We start from the raw sequence: 20970 nt of genomic DNA on the forward strand, positions 1-20970 counted from the left end.
CACTCATTTAAGCTTCTTCATCCAATCTGTCCTACTCTCGGCGGGTGCCATTTTATGTAGCTAGGACGTTAAGGTCCTTCAAGTGTCTCACATGAGAGTTCCCCGCCAAGAAGCAAAAGCTTCAATTTGGGAAGTGGTAAGGTTGTGATTATTTGTTCAATGCAAGTATAGCGTAGCCGGTATAATAACCATGTTTAAAAAACCTACTATGCAAAAGTTTTGATAAACAGCCAGAGATAGCTAGATGAACCTTGAAAATATTTTTCAGACGTGGGGGTATTTATTTATTTTTTATCTCCCCTTAAACAACTCAAAGGTCTTTACAACGAGGAATTAACAACAATTTTTAAAGAGGGACACTCGCAAACTCACATGCCATGGATAGGTGAGATTCACTTTGGCAGGACTCAAACCCGTCACCTTCAGTTTGGCAGGCTAGGGCTTTAACCCGCCGCCACCGAGGAAGAGACACAAAAATGTGGATATTAAAGAAAAACTTGGGTATCGCATTGAAGATAACTTTACTGAATCATCTATCTACTAATACTATCGTACTTTCTTCATTTTTTTCAAATTTTGCATTCATTTTAAGAAAATGGTGTGTCTTTATCGAAATTACGTAACCTAAAATTGATCTTTACCCGTTCAAAGATATCATCTACATTCATTTATGCTGCAAGAAGTGGAAGGCTTGGGAACAAGCCGCTCAATTGCAGCGCCCCCTATTCAGCTTGCATATTCGTGATTGCGTGCATTGTTGTGCTTATTTCTTCCTTGCAGCCGCCTCTCGGACTAGGACGTCAGGGCCCCCTCTGCAATGAGTAAATTCAAGAAAAAAATTGGGCCTGAATCACAAAAATGAGTCATCCATCAACTAGTATCAACCATCCACCTTCGTAATCCCTTATTTTTTTGTTTTTACTGTTGCTAATTTTTATATTTAATTATGTAAAACATCTCGGGGTGTGCTTATATAAAATTACTGACCTAACTTAGATTTACCCTCCGCTTTCCAACCCAAAGATATTATCTACCTTCGTCAACGCTGCAAGAAGTGGAAGGTTGGGAATCAGTCTCTCTGTTGCAGCGCCCTCCGACGAAAAAAAGCATTCATATTCGTGATTGCGTGCATTGTCGCGCTTATTTCTTCCTCACTGCCGGCCCTGGAAGCTCTCTCTTTTCTCTTTCGCCTCTGCTCTCAATTCCTCGCTTTCAGCCACCTTTCACTCCCCATCCCCAACACCCTTACCCCTCCCCCCCTAATTTCCCCTCTCCTGAATGGCGCACCGCCCTATCCTTGGCATTCCCAGTCGGACCCACCTTCCCGAGACTCCCCCCCTCTCCCCTCGAGGCCCCCTTAAGGGTGACGCAGGGGCGGGAGGATGCGAAGGCGAGTGGAAGGAGTGACACCCCTGGCGATACCGCAGAGCTGAAAAAACATGCACGAAAAAAAGACACGGTCGTGGAGAGGCCGCCCTTGGGATTAACTCGGTGGGCACCTTACCAATTTCATCCTCAGTGGGGGGCGTGGTGGGTTGGCTCCTGACCAAAGGGTTCCGGCTTCATATCTCGGTGGAAGCCTTTTTAAATCTACGATAAAAATCCTCCCTTAGCCCAGGGAAACGAATTGCCCTCCCTCCACCCCCCACTCCAAACTTCACACGCCTGTGAGTTAGTCTGTGGTGAACTCTACCTTCACCCGTACAAACCAAGCTGGACGTTGATTTTCTAACTGAGTTTACCATTTAAAAAACGAAGAAAATAAAGGTTTAATCATAACCCGGGAAATGTTTCAACATTTGCACTGGGAAAGCCTTAATGTCTTGTATATGTGTCTGGACACGGGCCCAAATTACGATGTCACGAACATTTTCAAGTTTTATTTACCTTGAAAATGACGCGTTAAAATCCGAGTCGATTTAATACCTGATGAGTTATTAATCTTTAATCTCTTTATCTTTTGTTTTCTCGGTGATTTATTATCCTGATACTATTGTTTGACTATCACATACCATTGAAGGTAAACTTAGAAACTCTGGGAGTAAGTAATAGAGAACAGTCTATTCCAAAAGATTGGTTTAAAGAATGTTGCCTTAGTGGGTACACGGGAGGCAAAACTTGTTTACTGACTAAGCGAATATCTCTCCCGAATGTCCATTCTTGGGGCTTGTCTGCCAATGCTTTTTCGTTTCTGTCTTAAAGTGACCAAATTGTATTGTCCTCCCTAAAAGCAATATTTCTCATCTCCTTTGGGAGTACGTCCGTTGAAGTGCCGCTGAATCCAATCGAGCGAAACGAGGGTGATACGGCTCTGCTGGACGCTATGACATAGGAAATGAAGAATAAAATTGGAAGTTATAGGCGGATGATGACTATATTTGGTGTGATGAACGATATTTGGAAAAGGCTCGAATTGAGATCGCATAATTCTTGAGTGCATACCAGTAAAAATACTACGGTCCATCAAAATGTTCAATCAAACTCACCGGGCCTATAATTCTTGTGCAAAATGCCTCTTTCTGCAAGGGAAAACATCTATTAACATTTGTGTATTGATCCGAGTTAATGGCTTTCGGTATTACATTGTAGTACTCCTTTGAGAGAAATGATTAAAACCATGTGCATTCGAATGCTATCTATGAAATGTGAGAGCTAAATCTTTTTTTTAACACTTGGAATACACAAAGTTGGTTTTTAAGTACGTTATACCTATTCATTTGATCATCGCCGCTTCGGGGTCAATATTCACGTTAGACTCGATCTCACAAAAAGTTGTTGTCTTTTAAGCATAAAAAATGGCTGTTGGAAAAGTTTATTCGATCAGTTTTGAAATTTCTTTGCATCTAACGAACTCTTATGAAAGGCAGATATGGATAGCAAATTGCTGCATAGAGGATGTAAACTTGAAATTATTGCATTCGTGACGTTTTCAGCTCATTATTATGCTTTTTTTCAAGTACCAGCTCCAAGAAGGCTCAACCGAGATACGAAATTAAGGCCATTCTTATCATTTTAACAGAATGACATTCCTTTGTAATCTACCAAACTCGTCCATTTTTTGCTCTCGGATTGTGATTATTTTTGTAATCCGTTAATTTCTGAAGAGTGTTACAGAAATTTGTTTGATAAATAAATCTTTCAGTAGGACTGCAAGTGAAGTTTTCGCAATAAATTTGATTTGAAGAGTGTCATATTTTAAGATTCTCGAAGCATAAAAAATAGTCACCTGAGCGTACAAATTCCGAGTTGTTACCGATTTTATAAAAAGTGAAAGTGAAAATGTTAGACTGTGGAAACTATGCTACATCCTTCTCTGAGGACTGGAAATATCGTTCAATTACTAATACACCCATTGATTAATCTGCATGCCATGACCTCTAATTTCGCTATTCAGCATCGTGCTTTCTAAAATAACAGTCTTTTTAAATACCTTGTAGTGAGGGGGAAATAGGCCTTTGTCGGTCTGAATAAGGAAATTCAGTGTGAGAATAGGGTGACGTAAATTACAAGTTTGTGCCTTTTACCTGCCATTAAACTTAACTTTACCGGATGATTTTCCTCTACAATGATGATAATACATCTACTCTTACTGGCATTTCTTCCGAAGGCTGGTTTGGATTGGTAAAGGTAGAGCTCACCCCAGTAGCGGATACAGGAAAAACTCAAGGGGGGGGGGGGGCGCAAAATATATTTTGAGTTGTCTTTACTTTTATCGTAATAAAAGATGATCAGGTCACGGGTAAATTATAAGAAAATTTTATTTAAAGTGATTATACACATGTAAAAGACAATGCCATCTTATGATATAAAAAAGTTACAATTTTGCAATGTTCGGCAATACGGGCGGACCCGCAAGGAAGGGGCGTGCGCCCCCATCTGTATCCGCCACTGGCTCACCCCAGATTGATGTACAGACGTGTGAATTTCACACATTCAGGGGCGTGGTGTCCATTTCTTTTACCTGAGCCACCTCGCACTTCGAGGAATTTTATTCGGAGTATCTTAATGGGTTAACCGGGTATTTGAACCCGGTACTCCTTGAGTACCATCCCGACGCTCACTGAGCCACCACGTTTACCGATAATATTCCGATAAGTTGAAATTACGCGTTTGCTTCTCCGTCGGCGCAATGTGCTTAAAATCTTAGAAAGCACGTAGTGATAATTCCTTCGGCCCTCTTTCCTTTGTATCTTTCAGGCTGCCGCTCCAGCGCGTCTTCTTATTCCCTTATTCACTCCAGCAGACCCCTCCCTCACTCCCCCCACGGGATATACCCCCATGGCGTATGTTCCCCTGCCCAACTTCCCCTCCGTGCCTTCCCCTCCATCCTCTCTCATGCCTTACCCTTAACCCCCTCCCCCTCCATTCTGTGGGTCCCCCCTCAGTACCCCCCCTTCACCCCCCCGAGCCTAGCCCCAGCACCGCCCCACCTCCCCTCTGCTCCCCGCCCCTTCCGAGTGCTGCAGTACTGCACGGCAAGCGGCGCGGGTCAGACCCCCACAGAACCCTCTCTTCCGACCGAAGTTCCATCCGATCCGAACGGCTGGCACCGCCCCGGGGTTACGCGCTCGTAAAAAAAATATTGTAAAATTTGGGCCCCGCACTCATTTGTTGTTATTTTGTACATAGTCGAACGTTAGACGGAAAACGCGAGGGGCACCGGAGAGTAGCCCGGGGATACCTGAAGCGAAGTGTGCGCGTGTGTGTATATAGAAAAAAACCCAGCGGGTGGAAGAGCGGGTGTCAGGCAGTTCTGCAGCCCTCGGGGCCCGCTCTCTAGGCCTCCCGGGGCCTAAAGGAGCCGTCGAAGGGCCCGCGAGTGAATCTCCAGAGGCCCTGCGCTCGACGGGATAACTCTGCGGACGCAGAAACCGGAACCCTCGGCTCGAGTCCAGAGAAGGACCAGGAACGACGAGACCCTGAAGGGTGCGGGTCCAAGGGTCGGGCGTCTATCCCCGTGGGCCAGGGGCGGTGCAAGGGCCTTTCTAAGGGAAGAGAGGGGTCGTGTGGGGGGAGCGGGGATCGGGCAGGGATTTGTGTGCTTGTGTACCGTAGTGTGTGTTAGGGATAGGGAGGGGTTCAGGGTTTCTGGGACTAAGGGTGCAGTGGGGGTACCATAGGAGGGTTGTATATTTCGTGTGTTCTTCCGGAGGGTACCTTCCCCTTTTTCTACCCCGGTACATTAGCGTGTTTTTATCCCTGACGGGGATAATAAGTATTTGATGGGGAGGGGATCCGTCCTCCTCGCTATGAGCTCGACCGGGTTGTGAACTCGGCTTTTCTCCCGTCGTGAGACACGGTGGTGGTGGATAAATAACGGCTATTCCTCGGCGTATCATAAGACGTCTTCGATTCTCCCCGGCGTGTTGCCTCTCGCGATCTCAAAATGGTGACCGAAACGACGCCTCAGGTAAGCAAGCCGCCCGCAGGAGGTTATACACTTCTTCTTGGCAAATCGATGTTGTCTTTCCTTTAAATCTCTCGCCCCGAGGTTTTCTCCGTGGGGGAGGGTGCTTCGGGGGCGCGGTTGCAAGGCTCCGCCTGACCATAATATTGGTCGTGGGTTCGACCCCCACCTGGGCATGGTTCTTGTGCTTGCGATTGTGTTTTGTTTGGAATCATTCTCTCATTTGGTTCACCTTATATACATAATAGCTCCTATATTGCTCATTTTAAGACGCAATTCTTATTTTAGGTACTGTTTATTTCTTTTCTGAATTATTAACTTGGGTAAAACTTGTCATTGCTGTCTCCTCTGTCCGTTTGTATGATAAATATATATCAATTTGGCTAAGGAAAGATGACACATTTTGCCGTTTTCATATCATTAGTGTGTTTTGGTCATGCACATTTCGTTCCGCTTGTGTTATTTGGCTCTATTTTCAGCAGGAGGTACATGTCAGTAGCTTCCACCGGAAGTGGAGATGACGATTTTGTGTAAGGGAAAGTGACCATGTTGTGCTTGCTCAGTTCAAAGGTCAATAGGGTTAAGGAAGCCTCTTTGTAATCTTAAAATGTAAAGCAAGATCCTTTTTCATTTCGGGATATGCCAAAAGGTCGTCGCGTCCTTTTTTTGCAGCTTTAGGGTTCTGGGTTCATGCACTTGTCATGTCATTTCCCTCCCCCCCCTTCCTGTTCGCAGTGTTTCTGATTGCCTCCCCCTCCCATGACCGACCCCTCCAACCTCCCCTTCAGCGTGAAATTTCCCCTCAGCGCCGCCGCCCACCGGCGCCATGCTTTGCAAAAGTGGATTCCCGTCAGCCCACCTCGGTACCCCTGTGCCGTGTGAGGGTTATGCTAGGAGGAGATAAGGGGGGTTATCCACCCATCTCACAATTTTCCCCTGCCAAAATATCCAACCTTAGATCTGTTGCTATAGGGTAGAATGTACAAAAATATATTTTGTGCCGTTTTAATCATTGCCGTAGCGTGAAAACTACCTTGTTTAGGGGTTTTTATTGAAATAAGCTGATTTCCATTTTTTCCATCGGCTTTTTTTGTAGAAAATGTGGTGTATGATAATGTAAGACTTAATATTAGCGAACACCCTTTCAACTTAACGATTACTCGAATTGTTTTAGTTCTAATTTACATTTCCATTGCCTCACATAACCTCGGTTTAAAATACCCGTTTTGGATTTTGGGAGGAGGCTTAACACCTACAACCTCTCGGCATGTAGCCTGATTGTTCGGTTTAACCTGAGCCGTTAAAAAAATTATAAATATAGAAGCAGTTTTGGTCACCGCTACAAATAAAAAAATTGTATCATAATATTTTTGTTTCCTCCATTATCATACTTTATGGAACCAAGTAAATCCTGATTGTCTAATTGCTCTTCGATTCATTTACTTGTGCTGTTGTTGTAGATATGTTAATTACATTTTTCTCAGTTTTCCTAAAAATTCCATACGGGGGTTATCCCCTTCGCCATTGCGTATCTGAATCTCCTGTCGCCTTCCCTTGGCTTTGTCATTCAGGGCTTTCTTTTCTCTCTTCCTTCCTATTCGTCGCACCCCCTTCTAGCCGTTCCCCTATCACCCCATATTCTCGCCCTCATTTCCCAATACGCCCTCCATCCATCTTTCCAGCTTCTTCAGATTCTCCTCTCCCAACATTCTTACATTCTCCTTCACCCCTTCCCTGTAATCTCCCACACTTTCGCGTTTGTCTTTTCAGTCAAGCTTTACCTCTTCAATATTTTCCACATCTTTGTTCCAAAAAGCTTCGTCCTCTATATCCTCTACCATGGAAGTACCGGCTTAGCGCTCCATTGTCATATTTTAGCTGGTGACTTCTTTTTCTCATAGATTACAATCCTTGAAAATGAATGCAATACTGTTAGAGGCGTTGGACGAGAAATAATTGCTGGTGGAATTCAAAGAAGGAAAAGGTGAATGGCTTAGACATGCTGTCAATAGTTACCAAGCGTTTAATTGGAAATTCTCTTGTACTTTTGAAAAGAAAAGGAAGCAGCAGACCAAACTATGAATTTATGTTAGTCTTTTGTATGAATTTATGGTAGACTTGAAATTAGTGCTATGAAATTAATTGAAATATCATATTTTTGGCGTTTTACGAATAATGTATCTAGATTGAAGGTGGGAATCAGAGAGAAAACTTATCAAATAGTGTTTCAATCAGCCCCTATAAAGAGTACTCATTCATGTGAGGTAGGCTTAAATAGAAAACATGATCATAGAATAGTTATTTAGAAACATCTATGTGACTATTCCCCCCATCCACAGTTCTAAATTGTATTTTTTATTCATTTAGGCACCATGTAATTGTTGCTTATTTTGTCCAATGGAATGTTATTATGGAAAAAAATGACGAGAAAGTTAGTTTCAGAAAGGATATTTTGGCATGTTTTCCGTATTGATGTAAAACAATTTCCATCTTCCACGATTCTTAAAAAAAGGAAAATAATCCACACGCAACTATCCCTCCCATAGTTGTACTGGGAAGGTTAACATATTTATTTTCCCTTAGAATTAGTAGTCTGTCACTTCTGATTTTTCCCTGTGGTGGCTCCTTACGTGCAAGGGCGTTGGCGCTGGAGAAATCGCAAGTGGAATTTGAGGAGCTCGGAGAGCAATGCCACCAAATTTCTCATCCCCGAAACAAAAGCTTAAAATCTCTTGAAAAATCTTGAAACTCACGGGTTTCTCGTGCCGAGAGCCTCTTTGTTATACCTTTCATGCCCTTCGCCATCGATCGAATCCCCGATGTTTTGTGTGTGGCGAAACCGTCGTATCGATCTGCAAGCGAGCAATGCGACCGGATTCCTCTAAAAATAGGTTCCTCGCGGTTTTGCCGCATCAACCACTGTGGGATCATGATCGAGGCCCTCTGATTGCTCCGTAATCAACGTCTTTGGGCGAGGCGTTCGGAATGATCCGGGATCGATACTCCAATGCAGTACTTTCTACACCTTCGCTAGTGCCGCTGTTGCCTCGCCGTGTTGCGGTCATGTCTCTTGGAGCAAACGCAATGGTGTGCGTAATCGATATCATGAGTAGGGTAGTTGTATTTATTGTTTCTATAACAAGGTGATATTTTAGCCCGTAATGGTCCTCTACGTACTTTATTTAAAAATGTCAATGTACTCCTCATGAGATGTGTGGCCGAAATAACGTAACGGTTTCAGAAATTTTTCGTTTCATTATCAGACAATACACAGAATTTATCATAGTAATTATAATACGCGCATATCCTATATTACGTATAATAAACCCCATTTTCATACCTTAATGAAGGAGAGTTTTTGGTGATCCCTTCTTAGCTATTTCTTAGCTTATTTCAGTTACATGATTGTATAAATGTTACATAATTCAGTGCTTATGAATGAGCTGTTTGACTTTAGTGGTCAGCATTATTTCGGTTACCTATATGGCGCTGAAGGGAATCTATGGGTATTTTTGAATTGAATTATTCCATGGTGTACGAAACGTGTTATTCGTTCATCATAGTTAAATTAATTTTTCCTGAACATATTATTTGATAATTGCAAATGTATCAAATTTATTGTAGTGCATTTATAGCATTTGATTGATTTATAAGTAATGACATTTGATCATTTTAGGCGATTAATGTTGTAAATGATTATCAAACGGACAAATTAGCAATAATTTATCCTACAAACTTTCAAATTGAGGATACAATTACCCCTTTTTTATCATGTGTCAGCGTTTCCTAAGTATTTCTATGAAATATCACTGGTGATTATTATTGATGTAAGTGTGACTAGATTCCGCCTTTGTTACCTACCTTTAAGCAGTGATATTTTCATTAATTAGGAGAGAATGAAATGGTCTAAAAAAAGGTAAACATTCCTATTTTTCATTACGTACTCAGATTTACATAGTAAAACGTACAAAAACCTCCTCGTGTAAAGCCTATAAAGACTTGACCCTTCTTCATCCGTAGTCTATTCATTTCAAACAGTATAATTACACTCCCATTAATATGTTTGTATCTCCGGAATGTTAGGCTACTTCTATACGACTGATGTCATTATATAGATGAACGAAACTTATCTCTGACTTAAATTCTTAGAACTCACAGGCCATACAATATTTGCTCCAACCATAAGCAGAGCAAAAAATACATCAATCTTGTACCAGGATTTGTGACTTTCTCATGTTTGTCCTCTATGGCAAAGGAGCCTCTTCATTTAATTATGAAATGACGCGAACCTTAGCGTGTGAGAAGAGGTGACTTTATTTTTGGGGCATGAATTTCATTCTTTTTTTCCCGCATTCATAAACCATTACGTAATTCTTAATGGGAATCTTTGACCGCAGTTTTATTTTCCTTTTATGTGTTCGCATTCTGTTTTTGATAGATTTCATAAGTATGCCCACGAACTCCGGACAAATTGTCTTTAAGTTACCGAACAGGTTCCCGTAAACAGTGAGATATATAATGCAAGGTCACGCATTATTTTTTTATTGGAGAAAAGATTCCCCCATTCTTCCTTGTCCAAGTTTTTTTCTTTTTGTTTTATATGTTTCCCATTACTAAAATAGTTTTATTTTGAAATCGGTACCGTAGAATTCCAGAAAAATCGTAGGCAGGGCGCTTATCGTTAGATTTCATATGTTGAAACACTCAGTGACCAATTCTATGAACCGCCTTAACAGCTAAAGACAACATAACGAAGCAGTGAACATTTGTCAGAGACTATGAATGGTTTCCCGTATTCTTTCAGTTGGCGATCCTATAGGCTTCCTTTGTTTGTATATTCTGCCTATTCCTTTTAGCATGAACGATCATGTGTAGCAATGCAAAATTTTCTCTTAGCTCGGCAAAAATATGACCTGTATTCCATCCAAACGCGCCCTATCGCCCTGATCTGTTAGCTGTTCATTAGGTCACACCATGTTTTCGATTTTTCCCGTCTCCCACATCCTGACATAATGCTATATTTTCCCTCTTATTACGTTCGTAGAACCTTTTATTTGTACGTCTATCTGCTCGGGAGGTGGTCTTAATTCCTATCCTGGTATCACTTACAAGGTTTCCCAGCTCATTCCGCCAGAAGAGCTTGGATAACAAATCAGGGGCAGTGTGTTCGCCTTATTTTTATAGAGCATTCCATCGTTGCGACAGTGGAGCATACTTTAAAAGCTCTTTCAAAGCGTTTTTTTTATAGTATGCTAGAAAAATTTTCACCAGCGTTTGATGATTGCGTAGTTTTGTCTCCCCAGTAGCCCCTAACAAGTTATTGCCCTAATCCAGAACTGCATTGCTGGTCTGGGAATAACGATAGTTCGCTGCATTTCCTGCAAAGTTCATCGATTTGTACGGAACAGGTTATTTATTTTTTGTTTTTACTTTTCCTGAAATTTATCATAATCGTATGTACGACTGCGTGATAATCATTGAATTAAACATCGTACAATATTTCCGCAAAAATTTCAGCTCGACGCGTTATGAAGGCAACCGAAAATCCTCTTATGCGCTTAATTTCCATGTTTTTCTTGTAATTAGTTGCGAAAGCTATTCATTGTGGCCTGAACTCGCTTCAGGATCCTCCGGATCCGTTCCTTACACGTAAATCTTTCTCAATTCACATTCTAACTTTGAATTTTGACACAATTAATATTGCCTGCAGTGTATTCTCACTCGCCATCTAGTGCCACCAAAATCCAATTGGTTACGGCATCGTAACTTAATTGGTTGAGCATACAGGGGCGCAGCTAGGAATTAAGGCTAGGGGGGTTTTATGCGCAACTAATATTTAAGGGTGTGGGGTTATTGCATACCCGCCAGGGTAAGCGGGAGTTGCAGGGGCCTTCAAAGGCCTCTAAAGAAAATTTTTAAGATTAATGGTTCAAAATGGTGAGTTTTACGGCTTTCTGAGGGATATTTGATTAATCCTAACACTATTCTATAAGTAATACTAAGCCAATTAAGTAAAATGTATTAAACTTTAAAATTTCTCTGAGCTCTGGGGGGGGGTTACCCCCAAAACCCCCCTCGCTGCGCCACTGGAAGCACATGGGTGCAAATGTGAAGATCCTAGTTCGAGTTTATGATGTGATGATTTTCCCTTGAATGTAAATGAGAAAATTATATTAGTAGAGAGTGGAGCGATCCAAATTGATTGGTTTTCTTTATTGATGTGTCTCACAATGTGCCGCCCAGGCTTCGATTTTATCATAGCTGCTTTGTAGGATAGGAAAGATGTAGTTATTAGTCCTCACCATTATTTCATGAGTAGCAATGCAAGAGCGTGAAGAGCTGCAGGAATAACTTCAATATTGTAAACCCCTATGCCAGAACTTAGCGTCGACAGGTTCGCAATTGATACTTAAGTATCGTGGTTTGTTTATTTGATCTTATGACCAATCCGTGGCTACTCAATTCGGTCCAGGTTGAATATTTTAATAGCGAAGGATTATAGGATGGAATCCCTTACCAGTAAATTAGGGCTCAAAAGAAGTCTACTGAGGGTTTCATTGAACTAATGCTTATTCTTAATATATTCAGATTGGATTCGGAATAACTTTGCTCCAAATACTTATTATTTTGTGCTACTATATTGTGCTTAAAATATTCCCTGGATTCCACCAAATTTAGGGGGCTATAAATCCAATAAAAATATTCTCATCGAACGGAGGCAGTTTGGGTAGGAAGCTATTCAGAAATATAGGCATGCCTAGCAGTGTTTCTTTTGTTATTTCTTAGGAAAAATCAGTGGCGGTTTCATTTTATTTTGATCGCTTCATGCGTCATCGACGGTAGTGCGAGGGCTAAGCCGACAGTCTTGTTAACTCTCGCGGACTTTAAAATGCACCTGTATGACAGGCCTTGGCGTGACAGATTTAAAGCCGATATTTTGAGGTGGGATTTGTCAAGAGGTGGGCTCTCACTAATGAGGCGCCATATGTCAACGTTAACGGCACTCCGTGGGGTCTACCTCAATGTTGTCGAGTCTCGATTCTAAATTGGCGGAGCGCTTTCCATTTCATTCCCCCTTGACTGTCTCGAGGACTGCGGTCGTTGAACCGCAATAAAGAAAGCAGTAGTTTTGTTAAATGTTGTCGTTCAGTTTTGAAAGCAATCTACGGGTATCGTCCCCCTATGGACTACCATTCTTCATCGGTCGTTGGTTGATGTTTGGATAGCGGGTAATGATCATTTCCACCAGGGGCGGATCCAGGATTTCATTCTGGGGGGGCACAAGCTAGGCTGTATCCAGGATTTTGTTCTGAGGGGGGGGGGGCACAAGGATACTTCTTAATACAAAACGGGCGCAATGATAATGGGACCGTATTAAAATTGCATATTTTTTAAAGGTCGGGGGGGGGGGGGGGGGGGGGGGACGTGCCCCCGTGCCCCCCCCCCCCCCCTAGATCCGCCTATGATTTCCACGATATTGTAATTACAAGAAAAATATTAATATGTTTTTTAAAAGATGTCTATCGTTTGTAATTTGCAGTAACTAATGTACAATCTAATTTTGTTTTTCTTACGTTATGTAATCTTAGTTCATTAGTCTTGAGCAAAAATTTTACGATTTAGTTTTTTTCGTACAGCGTAATTTCTTACAATAAATATTTCATGATGATCGGAGTAGTTATGTGGTGTTAGCTGGAATAATTTCACTTTGATTTTCTTGAGAATGGAAAATTTTAACTCATTTCTTGCTGCATATTTTATCTACATGCTACCTCGCAAGCCGCCTAAATAGGTGTGAGGCTGGGGGTGTTGGGACACCAGCCTTTTACATATAATTTAGTTATTGATTCTCCCTTCGGTTGTGACGTGTGACATGTGTTGAAAGGTTTATTTCTGGAGTGGCCCGTCTCTCTCTCTCAGTATGACTATTGTAAATGAGACTGGATTATTAAAATTAAACTTTCCTTTTTTTCTCAAGAATGTGTAGCAGTGAGTTTAGATTTAGATAGAAAACAAGAGTAGTTGAACGATCATTCCAACTGAAAGGAAAATTTGAAATTTAGGATTCCCTTTGTCCAAGAAGAGGCTTTATTCAGCGTTCATATCCATAATGTCCGAGTAACAGGTGTCCATTTGAAAAACGTATTATTATTGAACTCTTGCCAAGGGAAAGGATGTATTAGGAAAAATCATTCTACTCGGCCGAATCTTCCTCGTTGTTGGTCAGCGTATTTTTGCTGCGACTGGTTCCTCTAACAAAGCCGGAGGTGGTATTGGGGTATGATACGAATAAAAAAAACTTGAGTCACGGTCGTGGATATGTACGGAACCATGGAAGGAGATAAAGAGGGGATCTTACAGTCTCTCAGGAGTCGACGGCTTGAGAAGTGAACCGACCCGTGGATACCGTAAAGCAATGGTTCAAGACCCTCATGCTGGTTTTCGCATGCTTAATGATTTTGGTGAGAATTTTGAGCCAGTTAATCTGTAGCCAAGTACAAAACGGAAGTATTCACCGGTAAGAGGTGCGGTGAAGCTCTCCACCTCAGAAGCAGGGCTCAAATCTTGAAATAAAGAAATAAAAACTTTGTAAGGTTCACTGTTATTTTATTATGGGCACGACCCGGGTTTCGTAACTCGGTAACTTGGTCACCTGACGATGTAACCAAGTTACGAAACCCGGGTCGTGCCCATAATTAAATAACAGTGAACCTTACAAAGTTTTTATTTCTTTATTTCCAATATGGAGGGGTTTCACAAAGTAAAGCCTGAAGTTATTAGTTATATCTCAAATTTTGACTTATTTTCGTACCCATAATTGGACCGCTAACTGTATACTCCCTCTCGGTTATACGACGCTGGATCAAACCATTCCTCTTTCTTATTTTTATACTCGTAAATATATGAATATCGAATTTATAGATCGTGTGAGTAAGGTGTACGTCTCAAGATGAGTTTAAAAGAAGAGAAGTCTTTAGAAGACCGTACGAAAAAGACAGCGCAACATAATCGGCCATATCAGAAGGCACGATGATCTGAATAAAACAGTCGTGGAAGTACTATTTGAAGGGAAAAACGGCGAAGGAAGGCCTCGGGGGGGGGGGGGGGAGATATTTAAAGCAGGTGATGAAGACTCCAAAACAGAAATATTTGTTGAGTGCCAAAAGGATAACTGAAAAGAGAACTGAGCGGAGAGCTGCGTCAAACTAGTTTTCGGATTGCTGATGGTTTATGATGATGAAGTTCACTGCCGAAAGAGGGAGAAAAGAAACATAGTGCAAAAATTCTTTTGGCTATAACTTCTTTGCGCCCAGATCAAGTATTCGGGAATTAAAATACTTTGTTATTAATTAGGCTTTACAGAGAAAACATATTATCTTTACTACTTTGAGAAAATCTTGGCTGTTACGACCAGCCGGTCTAATGGTTATTGAGGAAGTCTTGAAAAAGTGTTTTTTCAAGACTTCCTCAATAAGCGCTTTCTGTCTTCCTCCTTCCTCTTCCTGGAAAGCAGAAGTCCTCAAAAATGTTTTCGACTTATACTGTAGTTAGCGTAAGCTTTCTTAAAATAAAGTAATATCCCTTTGAATAGTTTTTTTTTAATTTTGGTATCTATGTTAAAATAATTCCGTGACGACTACCAACCTTTAGCTAAAACATTAAAATATTTATTTCGTTATGTAACAGGAGGTAGACAAAGTAATTGAAAACGCCTAATTATTATGACGTAGGTGCGCAATATAAATAATGATTTATCTATGGATTTTTGTGTTTCTAACACTCCTCTTTCGCTTAACGTCCCATAACTCTCAATTGTTTTTTCCGAGCTCATTCCCGCATGAACTCTTACCAAATTCCTGTACTCCCTTCCCCGGGTCCTTCAATACAATCACCCACTAACGCGCAGGTTGTCTTTCAGATGCTTTTTCCGGACCCTCCAATTTGTCTCCCTATTCGTTGTTTGATTAGGGCGTTTCCCAGTTTAACCTATCAGCCCATTGGAAGAGTAACGCAATTTCACTGAAAGAAAACTTCGCTGTTTTTGACGCAAACTGCGCTCGGATCGTTTAGAGGTAGACGTTATTCGGTATTAGAAAATTATATATACCAATAATAAACGGTATGCTATGGAGCGGTAAAGGTTTTTCAGTTGCTTCAATAATAGCTTATGCGCATAAAGCCTTAGCGAAGTTTAAGGGACGTTATGAAGGTTCTCTCCATATTTATTTAAGTATATCCTTTCTAATTAATAACAGTGGGATTTACTGGTAAGATAGGCTCATATGGAGTATTTTTGTGAATCACTCCGGTCTGAATACCCTCCCGCGTTCAACTTCCCTCTTCAGTCCATAATAAGGCCTATTCGCTTTCATTCTATCTATAAATCCTTTTGTCTTCCTCCCCCTTCTCCGTTGGTCTAGAATTCTACCCTCTAACACATTTCCTACATTCCAACCCTGCTTATTACTCGCCCAATCCATACGACGGATCGTAAAGAAAACATTACTGTAAGAGAACGTCCTCGCCATTTATTTAAATACATTAATTTTTGTGATACTGGAGTTATTATGAGCTAGTTTATTTTGAAGTGAAGAGATCGTGATGTAAAAATATTTCTTCGTTTCTTTTTCAAACTTCCCCTGGGTGGTTTCTCAGATATGATTCAGATATGGTATCTCATCAATGATGATATATCCTATATCTAGATAGACTTGTGGATTCGAAATCTCAATGCAAATATTTCACCCATTCCATGAAAAGTTTCGCCGCTTTTGTGCTACCCTCATTTATGCGTCGTCCCATGGAAGAATGCAGTGGGTCTCCCGCAGTTTCTGACTACAGCGCGGACACATAAATTTACAATCACGCCCGTCGCCCGCTGACGCAACGATGCTTCTTTTTTTCTCTCGCGCTCCACTCCTCCGCCTGCGCTGCCTTAATTAGCCAATCATGATGACCCACCAGCCTTGTTTTTATGCATCCGGCGAGTATTATCCCTTAAATCGGCTAGCATTTTTCACCTCTTACGTCGGGAAGAAGTGCTCGCCGGTAGGCGCGCACGCGTTCGCATGTGATATTGCCCTCCTCCCCCCCTCGAACCCTGTGAAAGCGCGTAAGTTTGGCAACGGCGCGAGCCGCTCCTCCCCCACCCCTCCCTAATGCCATCTTTCTGGGACTGCCCGTGACGCGATCGATGGAACACGGAAGCTAGCGCCACGGCCGGGTCCCGCCGCCGCCACACCGCCGTCCAAACCCTCCCTATATCCCGACCCCTCCCCCGGAACTCCTTACCCCTCCGCGTAACCCTGTCCGCGCCCCCTTCGCCGCGGACGGGGAAAGTCGAGGGTGAAGGGGTTGGGCCTCGGGAACCCCTGAAATGTATAAAAAATAAATAAATAAAGTCTTTCTTCTTCCCATCAGGTCGACGCCATTAAGCGTGACCGTAGTCCTCCCCAATGGGGGGTGCACACCTCATACGTGCTTAATTGGCGCCGCTTATAGTGTTGTGAGTCACGTCAGGGATGCAGTCAGGTACTTTCACCGTTTTTACTTCTCGCGTCCTTGCTCCTCTTGTGCTGTTCAGTTTGCCTCGGTTTTTTTGTCTCGACTCCAAATTAGTGTAGAACGTGACCACGGTGCGATAGTGTCACTTGTTTCCTTGAGAGTATTTTTTGGTAATTGCCGCGATATTTAAACTTTAATTATTGTTGTACGTTACGCTACGCTGGAATTTCGCGGATTGATTGTAGCTCAAGATCCCAGCTGAGTTAGCTGTCTACTGAGAAATTCTAGACTTTTTATGGTTTCAAGCGTTTTATTTTCGCGGTGTGATGGCATAGTGTCGTAGGCTAGATTAAGTGGGGATGGAAATGTGGGAGGGGATAAGGGCAGTTTTGGGGACTTACAATTAGTGCTTGGCGTATGGTGATGGTATAATCCCAAAGAGTTGTTAAGAGTTCGTTCTGCGTAGTATTTATTGTTGTAATATTAAAAAACATTCTATCCATTTTACTTGGAACCAAGGGTGGATCCAGGGTATTTTAAGCGTCTGGGGGGGACGTGCCCCTCCCCTAAATCCGCCTATTCTTGGAACTTATACTTGTTTATGACCACTGTCTTTATCAAAAACTATTGATCTATTGATCACAATCTCCCGACTTGGTTTGCTTGCCGCGGTTCAGATTGAATGTCCCCAGCCGATGGAAGCAAGATGCCTGACTGGGCCGCCAGAACTCCTGAAATGTTCAAAAAATATAGTCTTTCAATCCATCTGGTAGACGCCATAGCCCTTTCCCCAAGAAGAGTGCGTACCGTATTCGCGCTTAATTAGCGGCGCTTAGGAGTGTCATGAGTCGCTTCAGGGATGCAGCCTGGAACTTTCACCATTTTTACCTTCGCGCCCTTGTGCTCTATTGTTTTTCAGTTTCCTCAAGGGTGTCGCCGGAGACAACATTTTTCTGCCTCCAAATCGGTCTGGAGCGCGGCTCTTCTGTTACATAGTGTGAATGTTATGTCCTAAGAGATATTTTTAGTCATTTTTGCTTTTTTCCCTTGCCTTTAAGTAAGGCTCTAACAATTAGACCGGGTACTTTTTGCTGAAGAGTGTCTGTCTGTCTGTATCGTGAATTCAATCTATTGATCAAAATCTTCTGATTGGGTTTTCTTACCACATATTCTGATTGAGAATCCCTTACCCAAGCCATTGAGCAGTTTGTTCAGGACGGAGTAACCCCTTAGGTGTACCAAAAAGTTTTTCACCCATCAGACCAACTCAATAAAGTGTGACTATGGTCCTTTTACGATAAGGATGGGCAAACCTTGTATCCTCATTATTGGCGGGGCTTACAACGTTGTAAATCACCTGAGAGATGTACCTTTCATCCTTTTCACTCTTGAGCCCGTATTGTTCATATATTTATCGATTTGTCACAGGTTTTTTTCTGTCTCGACTCCATTTAAAGTCGCGAGCATGGCTAATCGGTGTGATACTGTGACTGGTTTCCATGAGATATTCTCCGGCAATGTAATAACGTCTAGACAATTTTATTATGGCTGATTTCTGGAGATAATTCGTATCGTTAGCTCAATCTATTGACCAAATCTTCGGATGTGGTATCCTTGTCGCAATACAGATTGTGAACCCCTTCACTATAACAGTGAGGTTTTGTAGCTATGCCACGGGAACCCCTGAAAAGTGAAAAAATAAATAGCTTTTCCTCTTATCGTGTGGGTGCCATTAAACTTGACCTTAGCCCTGCCAATTTAAAGGGGTGAACACCTTGTACGTGCTTAATTGGCGGCTTATATAGTGATATGAGTCACCCCAGGAATACTGCCAGGAACTTTCACCAGTTTTTGTCTTTGCGTTCATGTTGTTCTCGCGCTTCATATCCTTCCCCAAAATGTCATAGGAAACAAATCTTCATTTTCTGTCCCGCCTCTTAATTAGTCCGGCTGGTTCTTCTGTTTGATGGAGTGCATCATTGACTCACTGAAAGTGATTTTCAGTTGCTGAGAGCTATGCGTAGTCTCCCGGATATTAAAAAGAAATTTACCATTTTCTTTTGGAGCTGGTTCAAAAACGATGTATTTGTTTACCTTCTCACTGATATTGTCCTGTTTGCCCACTTATCCCATTTGCCCTTTCTAAATATAATGTTTATTATTTTCTGTGTAAATGTAAATTTGCAAAGTCAGCGTAAGTTTTACTGCAATATGCTCCGATATAAATCGCAGGCATCGCTCATGGCTAAGCGAGAAAGAGTGAATGCATTTGTATCACAGTAACAATAAGTATATTTGCATGCGTAAAATATTTCAAAATATTCATTCTCCCGAAAATTTAATGCGATAATATTTCGATTTTTACTCAGTGCCAAGGCTTTCAAGTTTTGGGCCCCATGGAAATTATTTTGCTTGCTCAAGGATTCAAAAATCATGATATATAGAGTGAAAATACACACGGTGACATATGACATGATAAATCGCCGATTTTATCATCCCTCGCTTCGAATTCCCTTTCTACCGCGTAACATTTGGAACTGTAGCCTCATGAAAACCAGGCACCGTCATTTTTGGAAGCCTGATTAATTACCCATCGGAGAGAATAATCGATTGTATCATTACACGTTGGTGGGTTCACCTTTCCCAATGGCTGTGTATTCGTGGCAGAAAATTTGTCTAAAATGTAACCAAACATCAAAACCTTTAGCTCACATCCAGAATTTGTTTCTGAACGAAACTTCAATTCGCTTGAATTTGACTCTTGATAACGTAAGTGAGTTTTACATCGCGTCAAATAATATTAATTGAGCAAAGAATGAAGACTTTATTTCATTTTTAATCATTAAATTCTTTTATCGAATTGTGAAGTTGATAAATAAAATTTTCCTCATTATTCCCAGTAAAGCGATCTGCAAGTCTGTTTGATACATTGCAACATTTTTGCCAGTTCTTGTTCCAAGTATATATTACCTTGTGTTTCCTACCATCGGGGCTCATCGGTCAATTTTCATTCATGAAAGAATGGTTCCATTGCGCGAGATTCTCCATGAACCTCAACTAGCGTGTCAGACGTACATTTTGCATACAGTATGATGCAATTGCTTGATAAAACCCAAGGACTAATTTCACTCACCCCATGTTATCGGGATTAAAATCTTTATCGTTGTGGGTCTACGTGTCATGGCGATTTTATTATGAAACATAATCGTCTGTAGTCTATCTGCGTGACGAATAATTATTATCGTAGTGTAGAATAATCACCTTTTTAATATGCCCAAGTAGTGTAAGTCCTCATCACGTTCTTTTACAAGTTGAATTTCTATCGCCCTATCCCTTTTTCGATTAATTTCTCAATTCGGTGTTTTATTTCGTATACTGATAAATGCATTGGGGCAGTTATAATCACTTCATAAACTAAGAAACTTTTCGGGATTAGATAAATAATTGAGACACAATTTTACTCTTAAATATTCTTCATCCACCCATGCCGAGATCAGCCCTTGTATTGGCTTTTTAGTCTAAGTATTTGCTCTCTTAGACAGTAATTTGTTTTCATGATAGGCATATTTAATGGAGTTTTTCCCTGATTTGTACAGCATTTGCAGTTTTTTTGGGAACATTTAGCATGTATTCATCGTAGGAACGGCGCAAAGCGTCCGACGTTTGGCTCATTACTGCAAGTATCTATTTCGCATTAATTATTTGAACAAAATTATCACGGTATGTGAAGAGGAGAAATTCAAAGCTAAAGGTTAAGAATAAATAAGTGATGCTTATTACCCCTTAGCTCATATCTTTATTTGTTTCATATTTGCAATTTGATGCCCTCACGAGGGGGAGTAATGACTGGATTATGATTAACTCGGGTTTTTTTTTAGGTCATGTATAACTTTTATTGCGCATAGGTTTTCATCCCACTTTTCACAGCATAACATACTCAAATTTTCATAGATTCTCCATCAACTGTCGTGTGGACAGGAATTTTCCTCGTCTCCTTATTTGCATTTGTAATCATTCATGCGGGCAATTCAATGTCGTCGAAACCATTTTCGACAATC

The 20970-nt window shown here is 41.4% G+C and overlaps 1 protein-coding gene across 29 annotated transcripts in view; it reads left to right on the forward strand.

The window, feature by feature from the left end:
* The window catches only part of LOC124160805 (ankyrin-3), a 684504-nt gene that overhangs the window by 445257 nt on the left and 218277 nt on the right, over positions 1 to 20970 (forward strand). Inside the window, exon 1 of one of the 29 annotated variants that reach the window (XM_046536857.1) lies at positions 5083 to 5410. The exons of the other annotated variants lie outside the window; for them this stretch is intronic. Within the exon in view, the coding sequence (XP_046392813.1) occupies positions 5387 to 5410 (24 nt within the window). The 5' untranslated portion in view covers positions 5083 to 5386. Of the gene's footprint in view, positions 1 to 5082; positions 5411 to 20970 lie in introns of those variants that run through there. 29 annotated transcript variants of the gene reach the window in all.

This window comes from Ischnura elegans, chromosome 6, assembly GCF_921293095.1.
Source record: "Ischnura elegans chromosome 6, ioIscEleg1.1, whole genome shotgun sequence".
Lineage (NCBI taxonomy): Eukaryota > Metazoa > Arthropoda > Insecta > Odonata > Coenagrionidae > Ischnura > Ischnura elegans.